The sequence below is a fragment of the Pieris brassicae genome, chromosome 5, assembly GCF_905147105.1.
Source record: "Pieris brassicae chromosome 5, ilPieBrab1.1, whole genome shotgun sequence".
Classification (NCBI taxonomy): domain Eukaryota; kingdom Metazoa; phylum Arthropoda; class Insecta; order Lepidoptera; family Pieridae; genus Pieris; species Pieris brassicae.
Genome location: NC_059669.1, coordinates 3,529,257 through 3,550,203, shown reverse-complemented (window position 1 = coordinate 3,550,203; position 20,947 = coordinate 3,529,257). Strand labels below are relative to the sequence as shown.

Below are 20,947 nucleotides of genomic sequence, written 5' to 3'. Positions count from 1 at the left end.
GTGATATATTGATGTTGATTAGCGCCCTTAAACTGATCATTTGTAATATCTATCAAACGACACTAATTCATTAGAGGTCGCAATATTGAATCTGTAATAAAATATAGTAAATCTGATAAGGATCTATATTCAATGTTGCTATTAATGGGTGATAATAATTTATGTTTTATCATTATTTGGTATCCAATGTTAACTGTCAAATGTTATTGCAGTTGGCAAGCTATAAATCAAGAATCCTTAGATGCAGTAGGGTTGTTATGCATTTATACAAAAAACACTCTAATTGTAATGAATACCTATTAATATAAATGTGAATGTAATTTTATTCAGCTTTGAATATATGTGCTTTTATAAATCGTTATATAGAGTTTAAATTGAAAACAAGAAATTAAACTTTGTGTCATACTTTACACATAGTAAACCATATTAATGTATTTTCAAATTTACCTGTTATGTTTAGAATAGGGTAGCTTCAAAGAACATCTATCTATGATAATAGTTTGACAACCCTAGCTGACGAGGTCGACTTTGACCTATTGATTTTAATATTGGGCAAATTTCTTACGTATTGGTCTTGTCTCATATCCAATGAATACACCGGATATATATATATCGGAAATATTTGTATCGATATAATGCTCCCGGTGAAATCTAATAAACCCTAACCAATTTATTAGATTTAACCAAAATCTTTATTATAAGCTAGCAATGCAGTGGCGTACAACCGTAAAGGGGTTTTGGCCTCACATTGCTTTTGTTCCTTTGATAAATTTTATTCCATAGACACGTAGGTGGCCTTCTATCTGACACATGTCGTCGACTTCTTGATTTGATATATGCCGGATTCCTAACGATGCTATCATTCACCGTACGAGCGATTGTTAGAGGCGCACATAGACATAAAGTCCATTAATGTATGGCCGGGGATTGAACCTATGACCTCATGTATGAAAGTCGGTCGTTTACGTTTTATAAGCGACCACAAAAGAGATATAACCATCCCAGCATTTAAGCATAACATAGAATAGTGCAGTGCAGTATATACGAGATATAGTAAAGAGTCTGTTCTTGGAAATAAAAATAAAACTTTTAAACGCCTTAAAATGACTTTATTTTTTAATGTTTAATGCATCCAATAATGACTAAATGAATCTATTTGTGTTCTTTGTACTTTTTAATGAATGGAAAATTAATGCGAATATTTCTCAACTTGATAAATCTTTTATTGTACTTATCGGTGTCAAGGTAGACATTATTTGTTTTTGTACATGATTATGGGATTTATTAGCAAATGTTTGCTTTCTGTAAATTCATCTTATATAGTCATCGATAGTTTTGTCAATTGGTTCAATTAAGTCAAACCATATACGACGTTACGAGATTATCAAATGACAGCTGACATCACGAAAATCCAACGACAATAGCACGTAGTTCTATACTAGACAAATAATGTATTTACGTTGTACTATTTAGTTTCAAATATCTCCACAAGCTCTGCTCAATTCTATACGTTGGGCGAGCTCAGGGAACAAAATAAAGTAGACTTATATTTATACATTATATATTATAGAGCCACATTAATCACATATGACCCAGTTAGGAATTGCAAGTCTAAGGAAAATTACTCTTTTCTTGACTTTAATGAGGTTTTAATGTGGTACATATGTCTAAAAGCTATCATAAATAAATAAGGCCATTCTGTAATAAGTATAGAATAAAATATTTCCTCATTACGGCATCGCATTAATAAACTTTTCTATATACGAAAATGTTATATCCAAGTAATACTTTAAAAGACTTATAAGATCGATGACTTGCTGGACACCGTGTTCAATGACCGAAGGTCTAACTCCATGTTCGTACTTCATAGCATACAATGTTGTATGGTAAAATCCTGTCAATACATTGATATTTTTAAGGCAACTTACTATCAACTCATACCTACCATGTCGAAACATATGTTTTATAGGATTTAAAACAGGACGTTTGTCCTGTCTTAAGCATTGCCTCTCACTTGTTACAAGTTTAATAAAAAAAACCTTATTTATTATTTTTTAAATAAAGAGTAATAATAATCTCTCTGTTTAATCGGCAGCTCATGTCTGAGCGTCGTGGTCAGCAACGGTCAATGTAGAGCGGACCATCCGTTTCCACCGGTTTCTGTCCAGCGCCCCTCTTATTACTTATAGTGTACAGTTTTGTGAACGATGAGTCTTTCACTTGATCGGTCCTCAAGTAATAATAATAATAACTTAAAATGAATTTAAAAAATTTGGTTCCTATGGCAGAGTGCCTTATTGAAACTATGTTTTTTATTTATGTTTACGCTAATAAGTTGATCGTTTAAATAAACTAGGTAAGAGAACACGAGTAAATTTATTCTGTAGTCACGACCTTACAGAGCTTGATATGGTTAATATTAGTGCCTTTCAATGAAATGTGTGATAATTTAACGTACTGAACCTAATATTTATCCAATTTATATATTTTAATAGTGTACCAAGATAGATATTGCATATATCTGTATTAGGTTATTATAAGATGCAGCCTCCATTTGATCTTTTGCTGCAGTAAGCAATTTTTGCCAGCCTTTCTTCCAGACAATAGGGAGTGTGGAACAATAAAAAAACACCTACGGAGGGTTAAGTACAAGAAGTGCATAAATACTTTACCAAAAAAAATAATAATAACAATAACTAAAATAAAGTGCACTCATATAAATATAAACAAAATGTAAAAGCTAATCCAATGTTTAATAAGTCTCTATAAATATATATGAGTAGCTAATAACGAGCCAGAAGTTATAATATATAGATGACATCAACATAATTATTACAAATTCTAAATATATGTCAAACAAGACAAGATACGATTCATCGGTTAGAAATCATGCTATAGGTAGCAAAGTCTGTATAGGTCATTAAAGTGATTTACTTCTTGCATCATTGTTTTATGCAGATTATTGTTTCACAGTGCACAAGAAGTACGAATAGCAAAAAAAACACATAATTAATGACTATCGTTCGTAATGATTTATATAATGGACACTTGGTAGGTATATGTTGGTAGTTATATAAGAATTCGATACCTTATACTTGGAGGCAGAAACTTCTATGGCTCCCTGTTCATGTCATTTACCTTTCAGTCCACAGACTAACACAGTAAAGAAATAAGGTTTTTTGAAATATGAATACCAAATGTTATGGCCGATTTAAAGTTTCCATACAATTAATAAAATGCGCGATTTAGTCCTCTATTTTGTATCGCATATTATTGATTGCATTCAGAGCAAAATGTAGAAATAACGTCATGTTCATGATTAATATGTACTTTGTAGTGACATACTATTGTATTTATTCTGCTGATATTGCAGGTACATAGATTTTTCTAAAAATAAATATGCATCTCCCATTATGTAAATTTCGAAACACTTAATAAAATATATATTAGCTTTTAATGCCATATTATTAAAACTTTTTGTGTAGATATAAATGCAATTAAAATTTCCTATATTATAATAACGTTGAATATTTAACAGCTAACAGCATAAGTGTAACAGAAATGGAACTGTGGTTTTTTGCGTTATATCAAATATTGCCAGATGGTTGCTGACATTATTTGGCAGCTGACAGATGACACTTGAGACAAAACCACTTTGCGGCAAACGACTTACTAACGCAAATTTGTATGGAAATGGTCACGTGACAGCGTGAGTTGATATCATTCTTATACAAATTCCTTTTGCGGTAGTGGGTCTGGCCTTTGGTAAAGCGATTTTGTCTTAAGCCCTCCAGGTGCTCATGAGAATCCATTACCTTATGTTTACGGAAACAACTCTTTTGTGTATTTCAGATAATGAGTAGAAATGTATTCTACACATTTTATTTTATTTTATTTATTAGCCTTCGTATGAGCATGATATAGCACGTATCACGCTATTATATAATCATAATTACGAACTATTGATTACAAATGATGTAGTGTTTTCACTATTGTTTGTCAATTTTCTTATCTTATACATTCGTAGGATTTTTCCAATGATTTTATGAGTGTATTGTGTTGATATTTATTGCGTAGTTCGCGATTGAAAGATGCCATATTTTACAATTATAATTATTTTGATTAAATATTCGTTGTCCGGAAGTCTTTTAAATTATAGAAAAGTAATGAATTGATGGCTTTTACAAAATCCTTACACCTGTGCTGGGTCTATTTTTTTTATTAACCTAGTCCAACGGGGAATGAAAAAGTCGTGAGAAAAGTGGCAAGTCTTAAACCCAAATGTCCCTGATGTGTGTCAAGTACAAGCGGTACCTACTTACGTAGAAAAACTGAATACGAGGCCGAAACGTGGCAGCTCCATAATTTACGAACTTAGTACTCTGTAAGATTTGTTCCTTGAAACAGATCAAGATACCTCGTTAACGCAGGCGTAGTTATAAAAGATATTTCTATACCAGTAAGATATTCACGAATCAGTCTAGATTTGGTCTTAAATGTTCATATTTGGTTATATAAAAACCAGATCCGTTAAGGCCCCACTTAAAATCGAGTTAGCTATAAAAAGTCGAAACTGGCCAACACACGATTTATATTCTGTGTAACGTTTATGATGGCTAAATTACTAAAAACTACTTGATTCATAACTAATTGATTTGAACCCTAAAGGCATAATCTTATCCTTATGGTCAAGGCTTCCTCTAATACCAATTCGACTTAGGGTTTTCTGAGAAAAGAGCGTACCAATTTTTAAAATGCCAGCAACGCACTCGCGAGAAAATATTTTTCAACTGGGACAACAGGATGCTTTAATGTGAAAATAAAATATACACCCATTTATTATCAATCCGCGTTAAACAAAGGATATTAAATAATTTATTGCTAAATGAATGAATGAAGAGAGTGCCTGCATCTGGCTTTACTCTCGGGTTGTATCTCCGACGATTTAGGTAATAGCCACGATTATAACACTAAGAAGTTAATAATAAAATCTAAAATTGGAAGTTGTATATTTTTATATACAAATTTTTAAACATAAATAAATGTTTAACGTTTAATGTTTAATATAATAGTCATGTATTTCAGAAAAGCTAACACATACTGTAAATTTAGAAATATATATTATTTTAATAAATAAATAAAGCCAGAGTGCGCAAAATGTTCATCCTTGGCTCGTACAATTTTTAATTTATTCACGTATCGTGTCTTCTCTTGTGTCTTAGGTCTCTATTAGATTAAGGAAATTATTGTAAAAAATCTAGCAAAAAAGTAAAATGACGATGCTGTACGCTAAGTGTGATGCCTAATTTGGTTTGCGTCATTATAGCACTGAACTACTTTTGTTTGGCGAGTTGGTATTTGTACTGATTTAGTTTACGTTTGCAGGCGTACATAATCGCAGATGGCCTATGCATCTACCAAGGAGACACTGAGGCCATGGTACCACATCTATCCAGCCTGGGCCTAGCTTGTCCTCGCCATCACAATCCAGCCGATTATAGTAAGTAACTAAATTATAAAACTTAATTAAAATAATTGCAAAAATAACTAGTGTATTAAATATTGAATTATTTTGGATATATGCCATATTTACAATAGCATATAACACTGGACTCTCATACAAAATTAGTGATTCGGACTTACCTATATATTAGAGATGTCATCAGTATTTCGAAGTGAATGACAATCATTTTTCTAAAGCTCTTCAAATATGTACAGATGATGGTTACGTCACCATATACACAATATTAGTAAGGTTAAGTGTTGTGCAAATATTTTAGTAAAGTTCGTTATTAAAGAAAATGTAAAGAAATATTTAAAGCAAGGACTACTAGATAGCCAAATGCCAGAATTGTTCGTAAAGGTGCAGTATTTGACATTTTATTTAAGTGCTGATAAAGGTTATTACCATGAACTACAATTTGCTACAATTCTTACTAGCTTTACGACAAAAAGATATATGCATTTAATTAGAACTTATAAGGCTACGCTGCTCATTCTACAGCTTAGTATCGTAGCTTATAAGGCGGTTTTTCTTTTCGAAACAATCATTATTTTTAATTGGACGATTCTTGCACACATACAATAATATAAATAAACGTGTAAGGGACTTTAGATTCGTAAAGACCTGTCAGTTAAATTGTTAGTGATAATGAAGACTGTTGTTGTTATAGAATCCTTATTTCTGATATACATAAATATATCAGTTTTACAACACAAAAAATAAGATTATAGAGTACAAAGAAACATCAACAATAAATATAGTATAACAATAATTTTATCAAATAAGACACAAATCTCTAATGTATTGTCAGTATAACGCACGCCAAACGTCTATCAGTGGAGCAACTGCGTTGGCACTTGTAATTGACCCAGACATGAGGATCCTGTCTACCTATAAAATATTGGATTGTTTCTGTTTGGGCAGTGGGTTTTTTATCTAGACAATAAAAATGAATAACATATAATCGGACGGCCTGAACTGTGCGAATCAGTAAGATAGCTTCCATTCGTATAGATACCGACAAACATCTTCAACAAATGTCTTGCCTGCGCAGAAATGATTTTTAGGTATAATTAGGAGGGGGGCGGTGGTGCGCGGCGGCGGGAGAGTGTCGTGTCTATCACGTGATTGGTAAATCAGTTGACGTTTGTGTCCAGCCCTGTGTACGATTCCCAAACTTTCTCCCACTCCCTTGTAATGCTCAAAAAGTTTGCCGGTATCTATATGAAAACTGTGACTCAATCTGCGTCATACAAAAGCCAATTTACTTCGCGAATTATTTTTGATAATAAAATATCCTGTATTCATTTATTTGACTAATATTTCAGTAATCGAGCTGACGGAGAGTCAAGAATGCATACAAATATTATCAGAAGAAATTCTCAACGGTAGTCTGTATAAGTCAACTAAAATAGACAGTACAAACCTGGAGCCAGGCAATACAATGCAATTAAAGATTTGTTATCAAACAGATGACAATGTTGGTGAAACGGAAATAGTATTATCAACAGACAAATGCACGTTTAACATGCAAGAGTATACGGCAGCATCATCAACAACTTTAGCGAGTAAAATTTCTAAGGACTCCTCAGTGGCCTGGATGAAAATGCAGAAAGTAGAATCCAAAGGATACCCCAGTACATTATCCCAACAGTTCATTATACTACTAACAAGAATGTTATTGCAAATATCAAGAAATCGACAAGGTGGGTTGATTTAATTAGTTAAAGAAACTGTTACTAAACGAGTAACTTTTTAACAAATATAATAAAGAAGTAAAATCTGCATTTTTACTATTTTTAAACGTAAACAAATAAATAAGACATTATTAAAACATTTGACTCCGACCGAAAAATTAAAATGTTTAACAATAATTAGCAACAACTCTCAAGAGCTAGATTGGCCTAGTGGCATATAGGTCTTAGGTTCGATCCCCGGCAGTAGGTCCATTGGTGTACAATGGATCTTATGTATATAAGCTCATCCAACACTGGCTCGTACGGTGGAGGAAAACATTGTGAGGAAACCGGCATGTCGGCAAAAATCGACAACATGGGTCAGACAGAAGGCTGATAACCTTCTCGTTTATGATATAAATATAATCAAAGAATGGAATCTAAGGCCAAGACCCCATACAGGGTAGGTAGCTTATTATTGTAAGATTTTTTAAAGCCTGCGCCCAATTCTATTTAAGGCAATCCAATATATTTTTTAGCACTATGGATTCAAACTATACATCACATAGGCTGTGCGATTTTGATAGGCGTATGTTTCTTCAATATGGCAAATGACGGTACACAGATGTTCAACCATTTAAAGATGTGCGTGGGTCTTGTTATATTCTTCGTTTACACACAAATCATGGTACCAGTACTAGTATGTAAGTATGTTTTTATCAAACTGAATCTTATTGTATTATTGTAACTAATTTTGTCTTTTTACAACATTTATTATGTCACCGTAAAATTGTAATTGTATAATCTATCTCGCGAGATTGCTAACTGTCCAAACATTGTGAACCTCAACGTACTGGGGGTTTAGTCAAGATGACTTAACCTACATACACTACTGTTAAAACATCTTGTATAAACCCCCTGCTTACAATTTAACGTATTATTATTAGGTAGATTGTATATCGAAGTGAAATCGTCAAATTACAATCTTGAAATTGGCAAATTGTCAACTGTCCAAAGGCTGTCCCTGATTGGTTGGCTTTATAGTAGATCGTTCTGTGTCCACAGTGTTAGGACTGAAACACGGGTATCAGTCAAACAAAATGAATGCAATTCAAGAATTATGACAACAAGTATTTATTAATTACTTAGTAGTTAATCAATAATATGTTTTCGATTTGTTTTTTACTATTTGGTCTAACCTAAACTACCGGTATTTATAATTTTACGGTGACATATATGCGCGTTATAAAAATAACTATATTCGAATCGTGAAACGCTTAATTAAAATGACACAAACTGATAATCCTTATTAATAGGTACCCCTATTAAATACCCTACCCATAATAAACCTGAATATAATTTATTGAGATTTTTAAATATTTATTCGATTTATTATTGATGGAAGTTGTATCCGGTTAAATTTATTTGTGCAGTATGTGTATTGTACCTAAAGATGTACTGTGTCCAGAGACCATTTTATAATCCGTTGAATGAAATGACTAATGATACATAGTTTTTAATTGAGCAAATATTCTTCAGTTTGTTTTTGCTAATTAATTTCTTATTTATGATTATATCGTGTATTAATGTTTTATTAGATTTGCATTCTTGTTCATTTAGGGTCTCATGTAAAGACAAGTACTACTGCTGCAATTATATTAACGTGACAAACATTATTAAACACTAAGACTGTTAATGAACTTTACCCTAGTTTAAACTATTCACTAGTATTGTAGAAAATTAAGTCAACATAATATTACTTATTAGCCATAATTCATTGGCATTGGCTGTAATTCATGTACAGTCGCATTTTTTTGTGAACTTTATTTTAGGAAAAGAAATAAATATTAACATAAGAAATATGGCTTTTTATTCTAATCTAAAATTAGCGTGAATAGCGCATTTGTGTAAAAAAACAAACGAAGAACAATTTTAGCAGTGTTTTCTAGCTTCGTTATCTTACTGTGATAAACAAATACATACATGCATAATAATAAACATTACAATGATTATAATCAATGCAACTGAGAATAGTTGCGAATCTGTGGGTGGAAGTAGTATTTGTAACCTTAAGTAAAATTGTGTCACATTCTCATTCATATCATTGTGCATCTCTTTCCAACATAATTAGATTTTTGAACAGACTTATGACGTTAATAAATAACATAATACAGATGTTTCTTTCTTGGGAATCGCGCTGACCGCCCCGGTGCACTACTCGAATATATAATACGTTAGTTTGTAGTAGTGGAAAATATAATGTTACTTACTTACTACTTATATTACGTTTGGAATCCATTTTTTATAGAACTGGGCACAAACGGGCAGGAGCCAACTGATGTTAAGTGGCACGCCCATGGACACTCCCATGCCAGAGGGCTCGCGGGTGCGTTGCCGAATAAAGAATATTTCTCGAAAGTCATTGACATTTATATGTGAGCTAAGTATTAATTCTGATTTCAGATCCCCAAGAGGTAAAGTTGGTTAAAAAGGAACATTTTAATGGCTGGTACAACCTGGTGCCATACTACGCAGCGTTAACAGTCTCGAAACTTCCAGTACAAGTTACCTTAAACATGATCTTTTCAACGATTGTGTTCTTCATGGTCGGAGTTCCATATGCCAATAATAGGTTCCTGACGTTCTGTCTAATAGGAAATATTGTTTCTCTGGTCGCTGAGGGTGTCGGGATGGCTATTGGATCGGTGTTTAGTGTTAGGGTAGGTATCTTTGTAATAATTTTTATAGACACACATATGGCCGCTACGCACTTACGCAGTTGGAAGTTTCATTACATGATCATAAAAATATTATCAATAAATTTCAATTACAGAATGGATGTGCGATTGGCCCGGCAGCTATCGCCCCTTTCCTTGGTTTAGCCATCTACGGCTTCGACTTCGCTCACAGAATCCCCCTAATAATGAACATCATCATGAAGACTTCCTTCATCCGATGCGGAGTAGTTGCCATGGTGCTTACAATTTTCGGCTTTGGACGGCAACCCCTCGAATGTAATGATGTCTACTGCCACTTTGCAAAGCCAGACGTCCTTTTTCAGTACTTAGATATCGAAAAAAGTTCAGTCTGGTTCGAAATATTTATAATGGTCAGTATCATGTTCGCCGTACGGTTTCTTTGTTTCATGGGCCTCAGGTGGCGGTTCGCGACATGATATAATTTAAGATAATTCCAGGTACAGAGTACAACTACATGTGATAGATTGCAAGTAATTTATGTTTGTGATGTAATGCATTTTTCAAACAGGTGAACCAAAGAATCCTGTATGGGCGTGATTGACTATGAATGTTTTAGTATTATTAGGACGATTTGTAAGCGAAGCGAGTAGAAGATTGTTTATGGTTCAAATAAAAAATTGACTTTTAAGCTCTGATTATTCCATATTTGAATTTTTTACACAATATGGAGTTGAAATTCGAGGATTGGATTAATCATTTGAATACGTACGTGTTTAAAGAAAAATACGCAGCATTTGGTTTTTCGTATGTTATTTTAAATAGAAAATGCTGATCCAATTAATGAATAAGTAACGTTATGTTGTATTGGGAGAAATACTTATTCTACATAAGTGTAGACAATAGCGTATTAATGTAATTTCCGTCAACTGTGACAATAATTGTTTGTTAATTTTTTTTGTTTCCTATGTTTGCGACTGTTTATCAATTTAATTTTATTCTATGGTCGTGATAAAACAATAAGTTTTCTCAAGATTCGTTTCTTAAAAAATGTAATAAAGCGATTACAAAAATTATGTAATAGCTTCAAGATTAAGTTGTGTGTCAATTGTTTTCTTGCCCAGTGTTAGTCTATTTTCTTGCATGATGTAATAGAAGGCTTAATAATACATACCTTACTCATAATCTAAACTCAGCAGTTTTAATAAATTAATGATGAGACTTTAGATTTTATACAAACTTAAATCACACACCATCGTAAGCTAATAAATCTGCTTCCTTAAATCATTTACTAATTAATACATCCAAATCCGAAGCTTAGTTGAGCATTACAGATATAATTAAAAGTTAATCGTTAGAGTTAATAAACAATTAAGTGAACGGTTGTATGTGTAAGGACGGAATTTCTTCTATATTACCACACTACACTAAACACGTATTATTAACACAAAGGACGTGTTATCCATAAATTATACCATGGTCATCATCGGGACCTTTACGCATTTAGAATTTTGAGTCAAAGAAATTTTGTACGTTTCGAAGCCAGAGTTCTAAATAGTATTTCCCTCGGATCATGTACTATTTAACTTTCTAAGTATGTGTCAGGTTTGAGTTTGACAGAACTTGATGATCCTTATTTCATGTCCTAGAGAATAATATCTATGGTTAATTCCAAGTTTAATTATTTATTATTAGGAAGTTTGTTATCTTTGTTATTACGGCCTATATTCGAGAACACAATGTATATTAAAACTGTTAACAGGGCCAGCAAAAGGTACTTAAAAAAGAAACTAAAAAGTTATTTAAGACATTTTTCATCTACCTCTTTGTGTATTTTAATATTATTTTTTAACATTCATTCATTTAATTATGTGTTTCATGAAAGTTTCCTTTGCTAGAATCTATTGAATTAGAAATATCTAGCTACTAGAAAAACTTTATTATACACAATAAATATGATATTAAAAATACAGAAGTAGGGAACTGTCTATAAAAGCTGTCTCAATTTAATTCTGCAGGTGTATTACAACAAAAATAATATAATATTGAAGATAAGAATATAAATATTGGTTCCTAAAAGCCTTTCTTTATCAAAGACCATTTTTTTAATGATGAAAGTTAAGGTACCTTAGGTAGAACTTGGTAGAGGTGTTTTATACTGTACTTAAATTCTATTGTATACATCATATTATAGAAGAGCCCGACTAATTGTGTCTAATTTAGACAATTAAATTCCATAAAATTGTATTTTATACTTAATATTTGATTGTAACATAAACTGATTATAATATAAGCAAACATATAAGAAATGTGAATATTATGTGTATACAGCGGAATCATTAGTTTTAATATGCATTTTTTTTTACTTTTGTAATAAAGAAAATTCATATTCTCTTGATATTTTATTTAATGCTTCAAAATATAAACATTTATTTTTTACTATTTCCCTTGTCTCGCCTCTTCTTAATATGTTTTTTTGTTTTAGTTTTTCTCCTTTCTGCTTGCTCCTCTTTGACAGCCTTCTTACGGGCTTTCTTAGTGTTAGGTGACTCATCTCTAGGTCTAGCTGAATTCTTGAATTTTGTTTCTAAAATTAAAATATATACATCATCATTTAATATTTCATTCTATTCAGATACAGCACCTTTATAGATTAGTGATAATCAATCAATGGTCAAATAACAAATGTTTTGGGCACAGAAGACAGATCACACACATACATACAAAATGATTATTGAATTAGAGAAATCTCTATCCAATACCAAAATGCAAATAAGGGAATCCAAATAACATGCATAATGTAATGGCAAGTAATGATTAAAAAAGTTTTTATTATTATATTTCTCCAAACCAGGTTCACATATAAACATAATAATATTAAATGCAATAATAACGTGTCTGGGTCAAAGGCATGTTTCGGTTACAGACAAATGATTTTATACATTAAATATTTGAATTAAATAAAGTTTTGCCACAATTTATTAATGTTACTGAGTACCATATTTTCTTATTGGGAACTTAATCTTCCAGGCAACCCTCATAGAAATAAATAGAATAATTACCAAATTTTATAAGTACTGTGGATCCAATATAGATAATTTCTTAGAAACCTAAGTTAGTGAGTCCCAAATGAAGCTCACAAAAGTCTGATTAGTACAGATATGCTTCACATATTTATTATTTTAAATAATTTGCCAAGCATACACCAAATATGGATTGATGGTAGATGTTACAAATTATTAGGCATCTCTTTCATTAGATATCTAGTTATATCTTTTTAAATTTATAATTGTTTTTTTTTTTTGAGATTTTACTTCTACCAAGTAATAGTTGTATACAAAACAGAGTATAATGAAATATGCCAATTACCATTATTATCATCATCTTCATTGCTCTCAGAATCGCTTCCTGATCCACTTTCAGAAATGTTGTCCTCTTGCAAGATGTCTGGTTTATCAACAGTACTTAAGTCTTCATTAAAACCAGCTATTTTCTTGTAAATCAAGTCTGCTGTATCACCTTTTTTAGCTTTATTTATATCCCGCTCATAGTTTATAACCTGAAACATACCATTTAACATGATTAAATATAATTCAATTATAGTCATATGATAAAGACACTGACTAATCTCTCTGGAAGGCATGTAAAAATTTGAACCAACAAACACCCACAAACTCTAAACCACCTATACAACTAGATAGAAACAAGTGGGTGGCATCTAAACTAGAAAAAGCAAATGCTTATGCACTTCTGGCTAAAGTATTTATACCAAATGAAGCCACTCCTGGGTTAGATGAGGCAGAAATAGATAATATTCTCCAGCAGGATTTCCAATTGCATTTGCCCTCGAAGATAGTAACAACAAGGGTGCCTCCCTTGAACAAAGAACCATATAACAAATGGAGAATAGAAAGGCACCAGGTTTCAACCTCATTGACTAAAAAGGTTCTCCCCGAATTACTTCATAAAGCTATAACTTACTTAACAACCCTATTCAACGGGATTATAAGTGTTGAATACTTTCCATCTTCCATAATCTTCCATTATGGAAGGTCTCTCAGATGATTATGTATGAACATGGGAAATCGCCATATGAAGTATCAAGCCTTACCGACCTATAAGTCTTCTCCCGATTGTCTCTGAAGTACTGGAGAAGGTACTACTACGACGGCTCTCGCAAGCTATGAATGTAAATTCTGTAACTCCAAGATCACCAATTCCCGTTTAGAGCACAACACGACACTATCGAACAAACTCATAGGGTGTGTAAATTGAAAAGCAATAGCTTTGAGCTAAAAGAGTACCTCAAGGCTCTGTACTTGGCCCAGTGCTGGACACCATATTTACCTGCCGTAGATCTCTACCGCGTACCCATGGAGTCAATATTGCAATCTATGCAGACGATACGGCAAGCCTAGCTTCAAGTTAACAACCCGAAGAGGCCACGTTAAAGCTGCAGCGTAGCCTCAATGAAATAAGCAACTGGTTCGTTAGGTGGAGATTAGGGTGAACACTAGCAGACATTCACACTGCGAAGAAAGACATGTAAATCTAGGAGGACAGCAACTGCCTGACACAGTTAAATATCTTGGATTGGATTTGGACTGTAGATTGACATGGCAAAAACACATTGAAACAAAACGGCGTGAGATCAACATTAAATATAACTGTCTGGCTGTACTGGTTACTGGGTAGAAACTCGAAATTGTCCATCAACAAGAAACTCCTTATCTACAATTCTGTTATAAAACCCGTGTGAACCTACGGAATACGATTGTGAGGAGCTACATGCGACTATAACAAAACATAAATTCAAAGAACACAAAACTACATCCTTAAACAAATAAGCAACTCGCCTTGGTTCATAAGAAATGCCGAAGTACATGAAGGAAATAAAAGTATACGCTCAGAAGTACAAGACTAGGCTGGAATATCATCCTAACCACCTAGCTTTTCTATTCACCCTACTGGGATATATAAACTGACTCAAAAGACATAGAACCCTGGAGTTCAGCAGCATTGACTGAGCTAATATTATTATGTATTCCTAATGAGGAATATCTCCAACCGAAAATCATCCTACATCTCATCTGCTCAGTCAGAAGACTGATTGCATGATGCACTCTTGGAATAAAAAAACTACACAAATAGCTTTAGTGGTGCACTAGTTTTATCTCATTAAGTATGAGTTGAGTTATTTGGAAAAAAGGTTTCTTTTTAATTTATTGAATATGGTTGCATTAAACAACAGTAGTGCTATGAAAGAATGTTTATAATATATTGCCTATCTTTTACTACATGTTGGACACTACTATAGTCAAAATAAAATTCTACTTTGTCAATTACCTCTGTTAACGTCTTTGGAATATACACATTTTTGAATGTTTCTTCTTCAATCTGCTCCTGGGCAGTCATCTCTTCAAAGTTTCTTGAAGCTACTTTTTCCGATAATTTTTCCATACATTCTTCCAAATTGGACTCATTAATTGTTGAATCAGTAATAAAATCAAACAACTCTTTAACAGTTAATGTAGCAACACCCCTTTTCCTAAAGAACTCAGATATATTTGTACAATCTTTACGTAAAAACTCAAAAGCATGTGGATGATCATGTTCTACAGATTGTGAAACATCAATCATAACAATATTGCCATTATGGTAAAGCAAATTATATTCAGATAAGTCGGCATGTACTAGTTTACATATATTGAACATTTTCCACATCATAAAAATACAATCTCTATACAGAGTACGTGCTGTAGTTTGTGATATCTCAACATCTTTTAATTTTGGTGATGGCCAGCCATTTTCACCCATAAATGTCATCACTAAGACATGACTCCGAAGTATTATCGGTTCAGGAACATTTAATTGGGCATTAAACAGCCTAACTAGGTTTCTCATTTCCTTTTCTGCCCAGGTTTTTACCATTTTTCTAGGGTTAGAACGGCAATAACCATTTCTAAACCTATATTCTCCTGAAACATACTTATCCCTGTCTTTGAATATTAGAATTGATGTTTTAAAAATCTTAACAGCAAAGTCTCTGCCATCTTTTGATGTAGCATGATAAACATTAGCTTCTTTTCCTGTTGATATACAGCCATTAATTTCATTAATGATTCCCCTATTAAGAAGCTTAAAAAGAATCATTTTAGTCCTTGGATCCATGACCTGCTCTGCTGTAGCTCGATCATGTTTGTCTTTTATTCTTATTCTATCACTGTCATTTTTTCTGTCATTCATTTCTATGAATTTTTGGGTATTGTTGGAGGGTTCATAGTGGTCGACATTAATCCGATTAACATATTTTTTGAAAAGTTTTTCAGTTGGCTGGTATGATGTTACTTTATTCGTAGGAGCTTGAGGGTTGACATGGTTCTTTTTCCTTGACCCTTGTGTAGGATCATCGGAATCATAAAAATAGTCATCTGAATCAAGATCGTCCTCGTCAGTACTTATATTTTTATAAGTAGGTGTTTCTGCAAACTATACATATTTTCAATACAATATTTAATTGTTAATTTTGAAATATATTAAAGTTATTCTTATGTGATTCAAAATGACTAACCCGTACAGATTTAACCTTAGCAGGTAAATCTTCCTCGTAGTCACTAAATTGACCATCACTCATGGCGAGATTCTCTAAATTTAAAAGTTTGAATTCAGTTCAATTTAATTTTTGAATTTCTAAATTTACTAAGTGAATAACCAATCACTTTATTATTTATATTTACCCTCGTGGACCCCAGCAATGTTTTATCATAGTCACAGATTAAATAGTGGTTAAGTGATAAAGAATGATGAGTATAGAGTATTGACAGTTGAGTCGACAGATGAGGATGAGAGTTTATGTCAACTCTGATATTTTATTTGTTAACTGTGACAATTATTAATTTTATTTTATGTTAGCATAAAACTTACTTGATTAATATGCAGAAAAATTAATGTTGTATTAGCATATAAGTAAACAATCATTTGGAAGACTTAGAATTATTAATTTACAAAATAAACCTACAGGCAAACGCAGCGAGCTGAGTTAAATACACACTAGGTGGCGTCCAATTCAATATCGCAAAAGAGCGTTCTCCCTTAGAGAACATTTTGAAAACCGTGTTGCAAAGTCCCTTATAGGAAAATTAATTTAACTAGCGCTGTCTTAGGCCGAGTTACGAGTAAATTAAAAATATAATCTATGTCATAATGCTGATAATTAAAAAGTACAAAGTACTTGAAAAATAAAATAATTTTTATTTTACCCTTGAAAAAATAAATTAGGAAAGTGCACTTATCTCATTAATACAATAAATAAAGCAAATTAGGAGGGGTCTTGATTGAGGAATCAGTCAATTTAATATCAATTGTATGAATCGCCATGGCTATTAATGTTTCTGCGTTGTAACGATTCAAATTTAAAACTTTTATTTTTAATCATACAAAAATATTAAGTCGTAAAAGCGACATTTCACATTTTTGTAAGCTCATTTAACAGCCGTAGTTTGCGGAAATATCTAAGTGTAAGTAGTGTAGTAAATAAACCTCCTAGATAATATGAAGTTCTTTTAATTTTCTGTTCATAATTGAAATTAGGCTAAAAACTGATTGCCCTTCTCACGCTCAAAATAATGACTGTAACAAATTTAGTCTATCTTGATGGTCGTTTGCAGTTGATTAGCCATGTAACAAAGGTCAAGTCCATGCAATTTAATTAGGGCTTTAAGATATCAAGGCTGAGGAAATGCATTTTAACTTTCAACCTGTTATTTTGTATTTCTCGTGGCTTTAGGTACCCTGATAATTAATTTTATTATGTTAGTACTATCTTTTGTCATCGTGTAACTATACGAATATTAAAAAAAACGTTATAGATTTGCTTACGTGTGTTGTTTTAAAAAACGCACCTTCTTGAACGCTGTCTTCTAGCTTCTATCCAGTTTCATAAAATCGATCAATTCGTGAAATTTTCTTTCTGCGTGAATTACATTGCATATTTCTACTCATTATTCAATTACATAAAATAATTTGTGTATAATTTGATAGAGCGCATACAACCTTATAAAGTGAATTGATCTCGAATGTATTTAAGAAGGCTACGAGAGGAATTGCGCACCAAAATTACTTTGGAAATGGCCACGGCCGCTCGCAACGTGTAAAATTGCAGCACATGTTCAGAGTTCAGTGAATAAAAAAATAAAAATGCCTGCCGATTCAGTTATTGTAGCGGGGGAAAAGATAGAAGAAGTTCTCTTCCAAAGCCTTACAGACAGGTCAAAGCATGAGGACTTTTTGCGACGCGCCGTGGATTTTTTGATGGAGAGAGTGGTCTTCGCAAGATCTAACCGATCATCGAAAGTTGTGGAGTGGGCTGCGCCTGAGGATATTAAGAAGATTATAGATTTAAAGCCTCGAGAAGAAGCTGTTTCTCATGAGCAACTGTTGACGTTTATGGCTGATGTGGGTACCAAATTTTATTATTATTTATAATTTCTATTCAAAGCGGAAGTGGGAACATTCCATGTCAATATGCTCTTTCGTCCATCCGTAATTCCCATTTTTTTTTAGGTTGCTCGTTATTCAGTAAATACGGCGCATCCGTATTTCGTAAACCAGCTCTTCTCTTCCGTGGATCCATACGGTCTTATTGGCCAGTGGTTGACAGATGCTCTTAACCCCAGCGTGTATACGTTTGAAGTGGCACCAGTCTTCACCTTAATGGAGGAAGAAGTTTTAAAAGAAATGAGAAAGATTGTTGGGTGGGCGGATGGAGATGGAATTTTTTGTCCTGGAGGCTCTATTTCCAATGGTTATGCGATCAGCTGCGCACGATTTCATAAATTTCCACAGATCAAAGTAAGACATTGTACATATTTTCTATTCAAGATATTTATCTTCTTAGCTGTTTCTATCTTCTATATCTTTGCATTTTCTCTTTTTGCCTTCGTTGCACTTCCCAACTCGTTGACGAATTTATATTATTATAATTATAAACACATTATTCCTAAATGCTTTATTTTGTGGATAAAATAATAGTATTCATTAAAAGCTAATCGCATATTTAGTACCACAGGCCTGCCCACAGTCTGTAATTGCTTCACAGGCTATTATGGTCACCTTAACCTGCTTTGCTTTTGCGTGTACAAGTCATAAAAACATAGCTTATAACATACAGAGTTTATAATTACTAAAGACCACGATATCATTATAGTAACGATACAGTAGAAATATTAATTACTCTGGTAGGATAAAAACTATCCTATATATATATATATGTAATTTAAATATATATTTTATAGCAAATATATATAAATTTATCATGGTTGTCTTTACCTAAAAGCGAAACCGTTTTTAACACACACACAACGAAGCATTTAACTATCAGATCTAACTAACTAATCGAAAAGTAAAAAAACCTTAAAATTATTGATAAATTATCTACGTATAATAAAAAATATTAACGTTTCAGACGAAAGGCGTATACTCAGTACCAAACTTGATATTATTTACATCCGAGTTAGCACATTATTCTACTAAAAAGTTATCTTCGTTCATGGGAATTGGTAGTGACAATTGTGTTACAGTTAAAACAGATAAATATGGCAAAATGGATGTTATCGACTTGGAAACAAAGATAACTGGTGCCATAAAGAAAGGTTCATCGCCATTTATGGTGACCGCCACCTCCGGAACAACTGTGTTCGGAGCGTTCGATCCTTTAATCCCAATATCCACTATTTGTAAAAAGTACGGGATTTGGTTACATGTTGATGCGGCCTGGGGAGGCGGAGCGCTGATGTCAAGAAAACATAGACATCTTTTAAAAGGAATCGAGTTGTAAGTTAATAGAAACTTAGTTGACTCCGTTTATAGTAAAGGAACTTTATTATTCTTTATCTGTGCGTAATGCATGCGGAAAACTTGACATAAGTGTGTAGCCTTCAATTGAATATATTTTTTATTTACAGAGCAGATTCAGTAACCTGGAATCCACATAAATTATTAGCAGCCCCGCAGCAGTGTTCCACATTCCTAACCCGACACAAGAACCTACTTGCCCAGGGCCACTCGTCGAACGCGCAGTACCTTTTTCAAAAAGACAAATTCTACGATACGTCCTACGACACTGGTGACAAACATATCCAATGCGGAAGGCGAGCGGACGTCCTTAAATTTTGGTTCATGTGGAAAGCGAAAGGAAGTGAAGGGTTCGAGAAGCATATCGATAAACTTTTTGACAACGCTGACTATTTCCTACAGCATATTAGACTTCGTGAGGGATTCAAATTAGTTCTTGATAAACCAGAATGTACCAATATTATGTTTTGGTATGTACCAAGGTGCCTCCGTGGAAGTGAAAATGACCCTGACTATAACGAAAGATTACATAAGGTCGCGCCAAAAATTAAAGAGAAAATGATCAAGGAAGGTTCTATGATGGTCACCTATCAACCGCAAGGGACACTTGTAAATTTCTTTCGCATTGTTTTTCAAAATTCAGCCTTGGACCACAAGGATATGGTCTACTTTGCTAATGAGTTCGACCGTCTTGGCTCAGACATAATTGTTTAAATAAAACGAGTGTAACAACCTTGTAAACGTTACACAATGCTAACCTGTGATCTAATTTATAATTAGTTATTACGTAGTTTTTTAGTGAAAGATAATTATTCATACAAATAAAAGAATTAATGCCGTTACATTAGTTTTCTTTAAATGGCCATTTTTGTAAGACCTGGCGTTCTAAGGGTCGAGACGAGTTCTTTATACACAAGTATAAGTGACTTACGGGAGTTACAACGTAGCTGTCTCGACTTCGAATTTACCGTAGTCTGGGCTTTCTGTCCTCGTAATCATTTTCCTATGTTACCTTAGATTTTTGGAACTTAGTCATGATCATCATGATTTCCTTACGTTTTCTTTCATCGTTTAAGTATTCATTTCGTTCATTCACGTCAGGGTTTAGGCTAATACCGCTCACGTGAATTAGTTAACGATATTTTCAATCGGCAATATTTCATAAATATCGTCACTATATGAGAAGGATTTAAACAGTGTCTCATTAGATTTATGTTAAT

General features: G+C 33.0%; 3 protein-coding genes across 3 annotated transcripts in view; 2 read left to right on the top strand and 1 right to left on the bottom strand.

Annotated features, from left to right (window-relative positions):
* LOC123709257 (ATP-binding cassette subfamily G member 4) overlaps nt 1–12,267 on the top strand; it is a 45,617-nt gene extending 33,350 nt beyond the window's left edge. The window contains exons 6-10 of the mRNA XM_045660419.1: nt 5,386–5,500; nt 6,832–7,209; nt 7,719–7,883; nt 9,643–9,899; nt 10,013–12,267. Of these exons, the coding sequence (XP_045516375.1) occupies nt 5,386–5,500; nt 6,832–7,209; nt 7,719–7,883; nt 9,643–9,899; nt 10,013–10,354 (1,257 nt within the window). The 3' untranslated portion in view covers nt 10,355–12,267. The remainder of the gene's footprint in view (nt 1–5,385; nt 5,501–6,831; nt 7,210–7,718; nt 7,884–9,642; nt 9,900–10,012) is intronic.
* Nucleotides 12,268–12,271: 4 nt separating this feature from the next.
* LOC123709258 (serine/threonine-protein kinase RIO1) lies at nt 12,272–16,669 on the bottom strand. The gene is made up of 5 exons (XM_045660420.1): nt 16,613–16,669; nt 16,447–16,520; nt 15,222–16,364; nt 13,245–13,434; nt 12,272–12,462 (listed from the first exon to the last, which is right to left on the bottom strand). Exons 2-5 carry the CDS (start codon nt 16,507–16,509, stop codon nt 12,305–12,307), a joined length of 1,554 nt encoding a protein of 517 aa, XP_045516376.1. The 5' UTR covers nt 16,510–16,520; nt 16,613–16,669; the 3' UTR covers nt 12,272–12,304.
* Nucleotides 16,670–17,975: 1,306 nt separating this feature from the next.
* LOC123710428 (cysteine sulfinic acid decarboxylase) lies at nt 17,976–20,567 on the top strand. The gene is made up of 4 exons (XM_045662295.1): nt 17,976–18,329; nt 18,438–18,725; nt 19,339–19,706; nt 19,838–20,567. The coding sequence occupies exons 1-4, from the start codon at nt 18,072–18,074 to the stop codon at nt 20,439–20,441; spliced, it is 1,518 nt and encodes a 505-aa protein (XP_045518251.1). The 5' UTR covers nt 17,976–18,071; the 3' UTR covers nt 20,442–20,567.
* Nucleotides 20,568–20,947: the final 380 nt, after the last annotated feature.

Bases quoted from the DNA above. Each gene is read 5' to 3' on its own strand.
- LOC123709258 (XM_045660420.1), bottom strand. From the start codon at position 16,509: ATGAGTGATGGTCAATTTAGTGACTACGAGGAAGATTTACCTGCTAAG. The intron at 13,435-15,221 runs GTAATTGACAAA...GGTATGTTTCAG, and splicing joins TTCCAAAGACGTTAACAGAG to GTTATAAACTATGAGCGGGA. The intron at 12,463-13,244 runs GTAATTGGCATA...TTTTAATTTTAG, and splicing joins TGAAGATGATGATAATAATG to AAACAAAATTCAAGAATTCA.
- LOC123710428 (XM_045662295.1), top strand. From the start codon at position 18,072: ATGCCTGCCGATTCAGTTATTGTAGCGGGGGAAAAGATAGAAGAAGTT. The intron at 18,330-18,437 runs GTGGGTACCAAA...ATTTTTTTTTAG, and splicing joins TGTTGACGTTTATGGCTGAT to GTTGCTCGTTATTCAGTAAA. The intron at 18,726-19,338 runs GTAAGACATTGT...TTAACGTTTCAG, and splicing joins ATAAATTTCCACAGATCAAA to ACGAAAGGCGTATACTCAGT.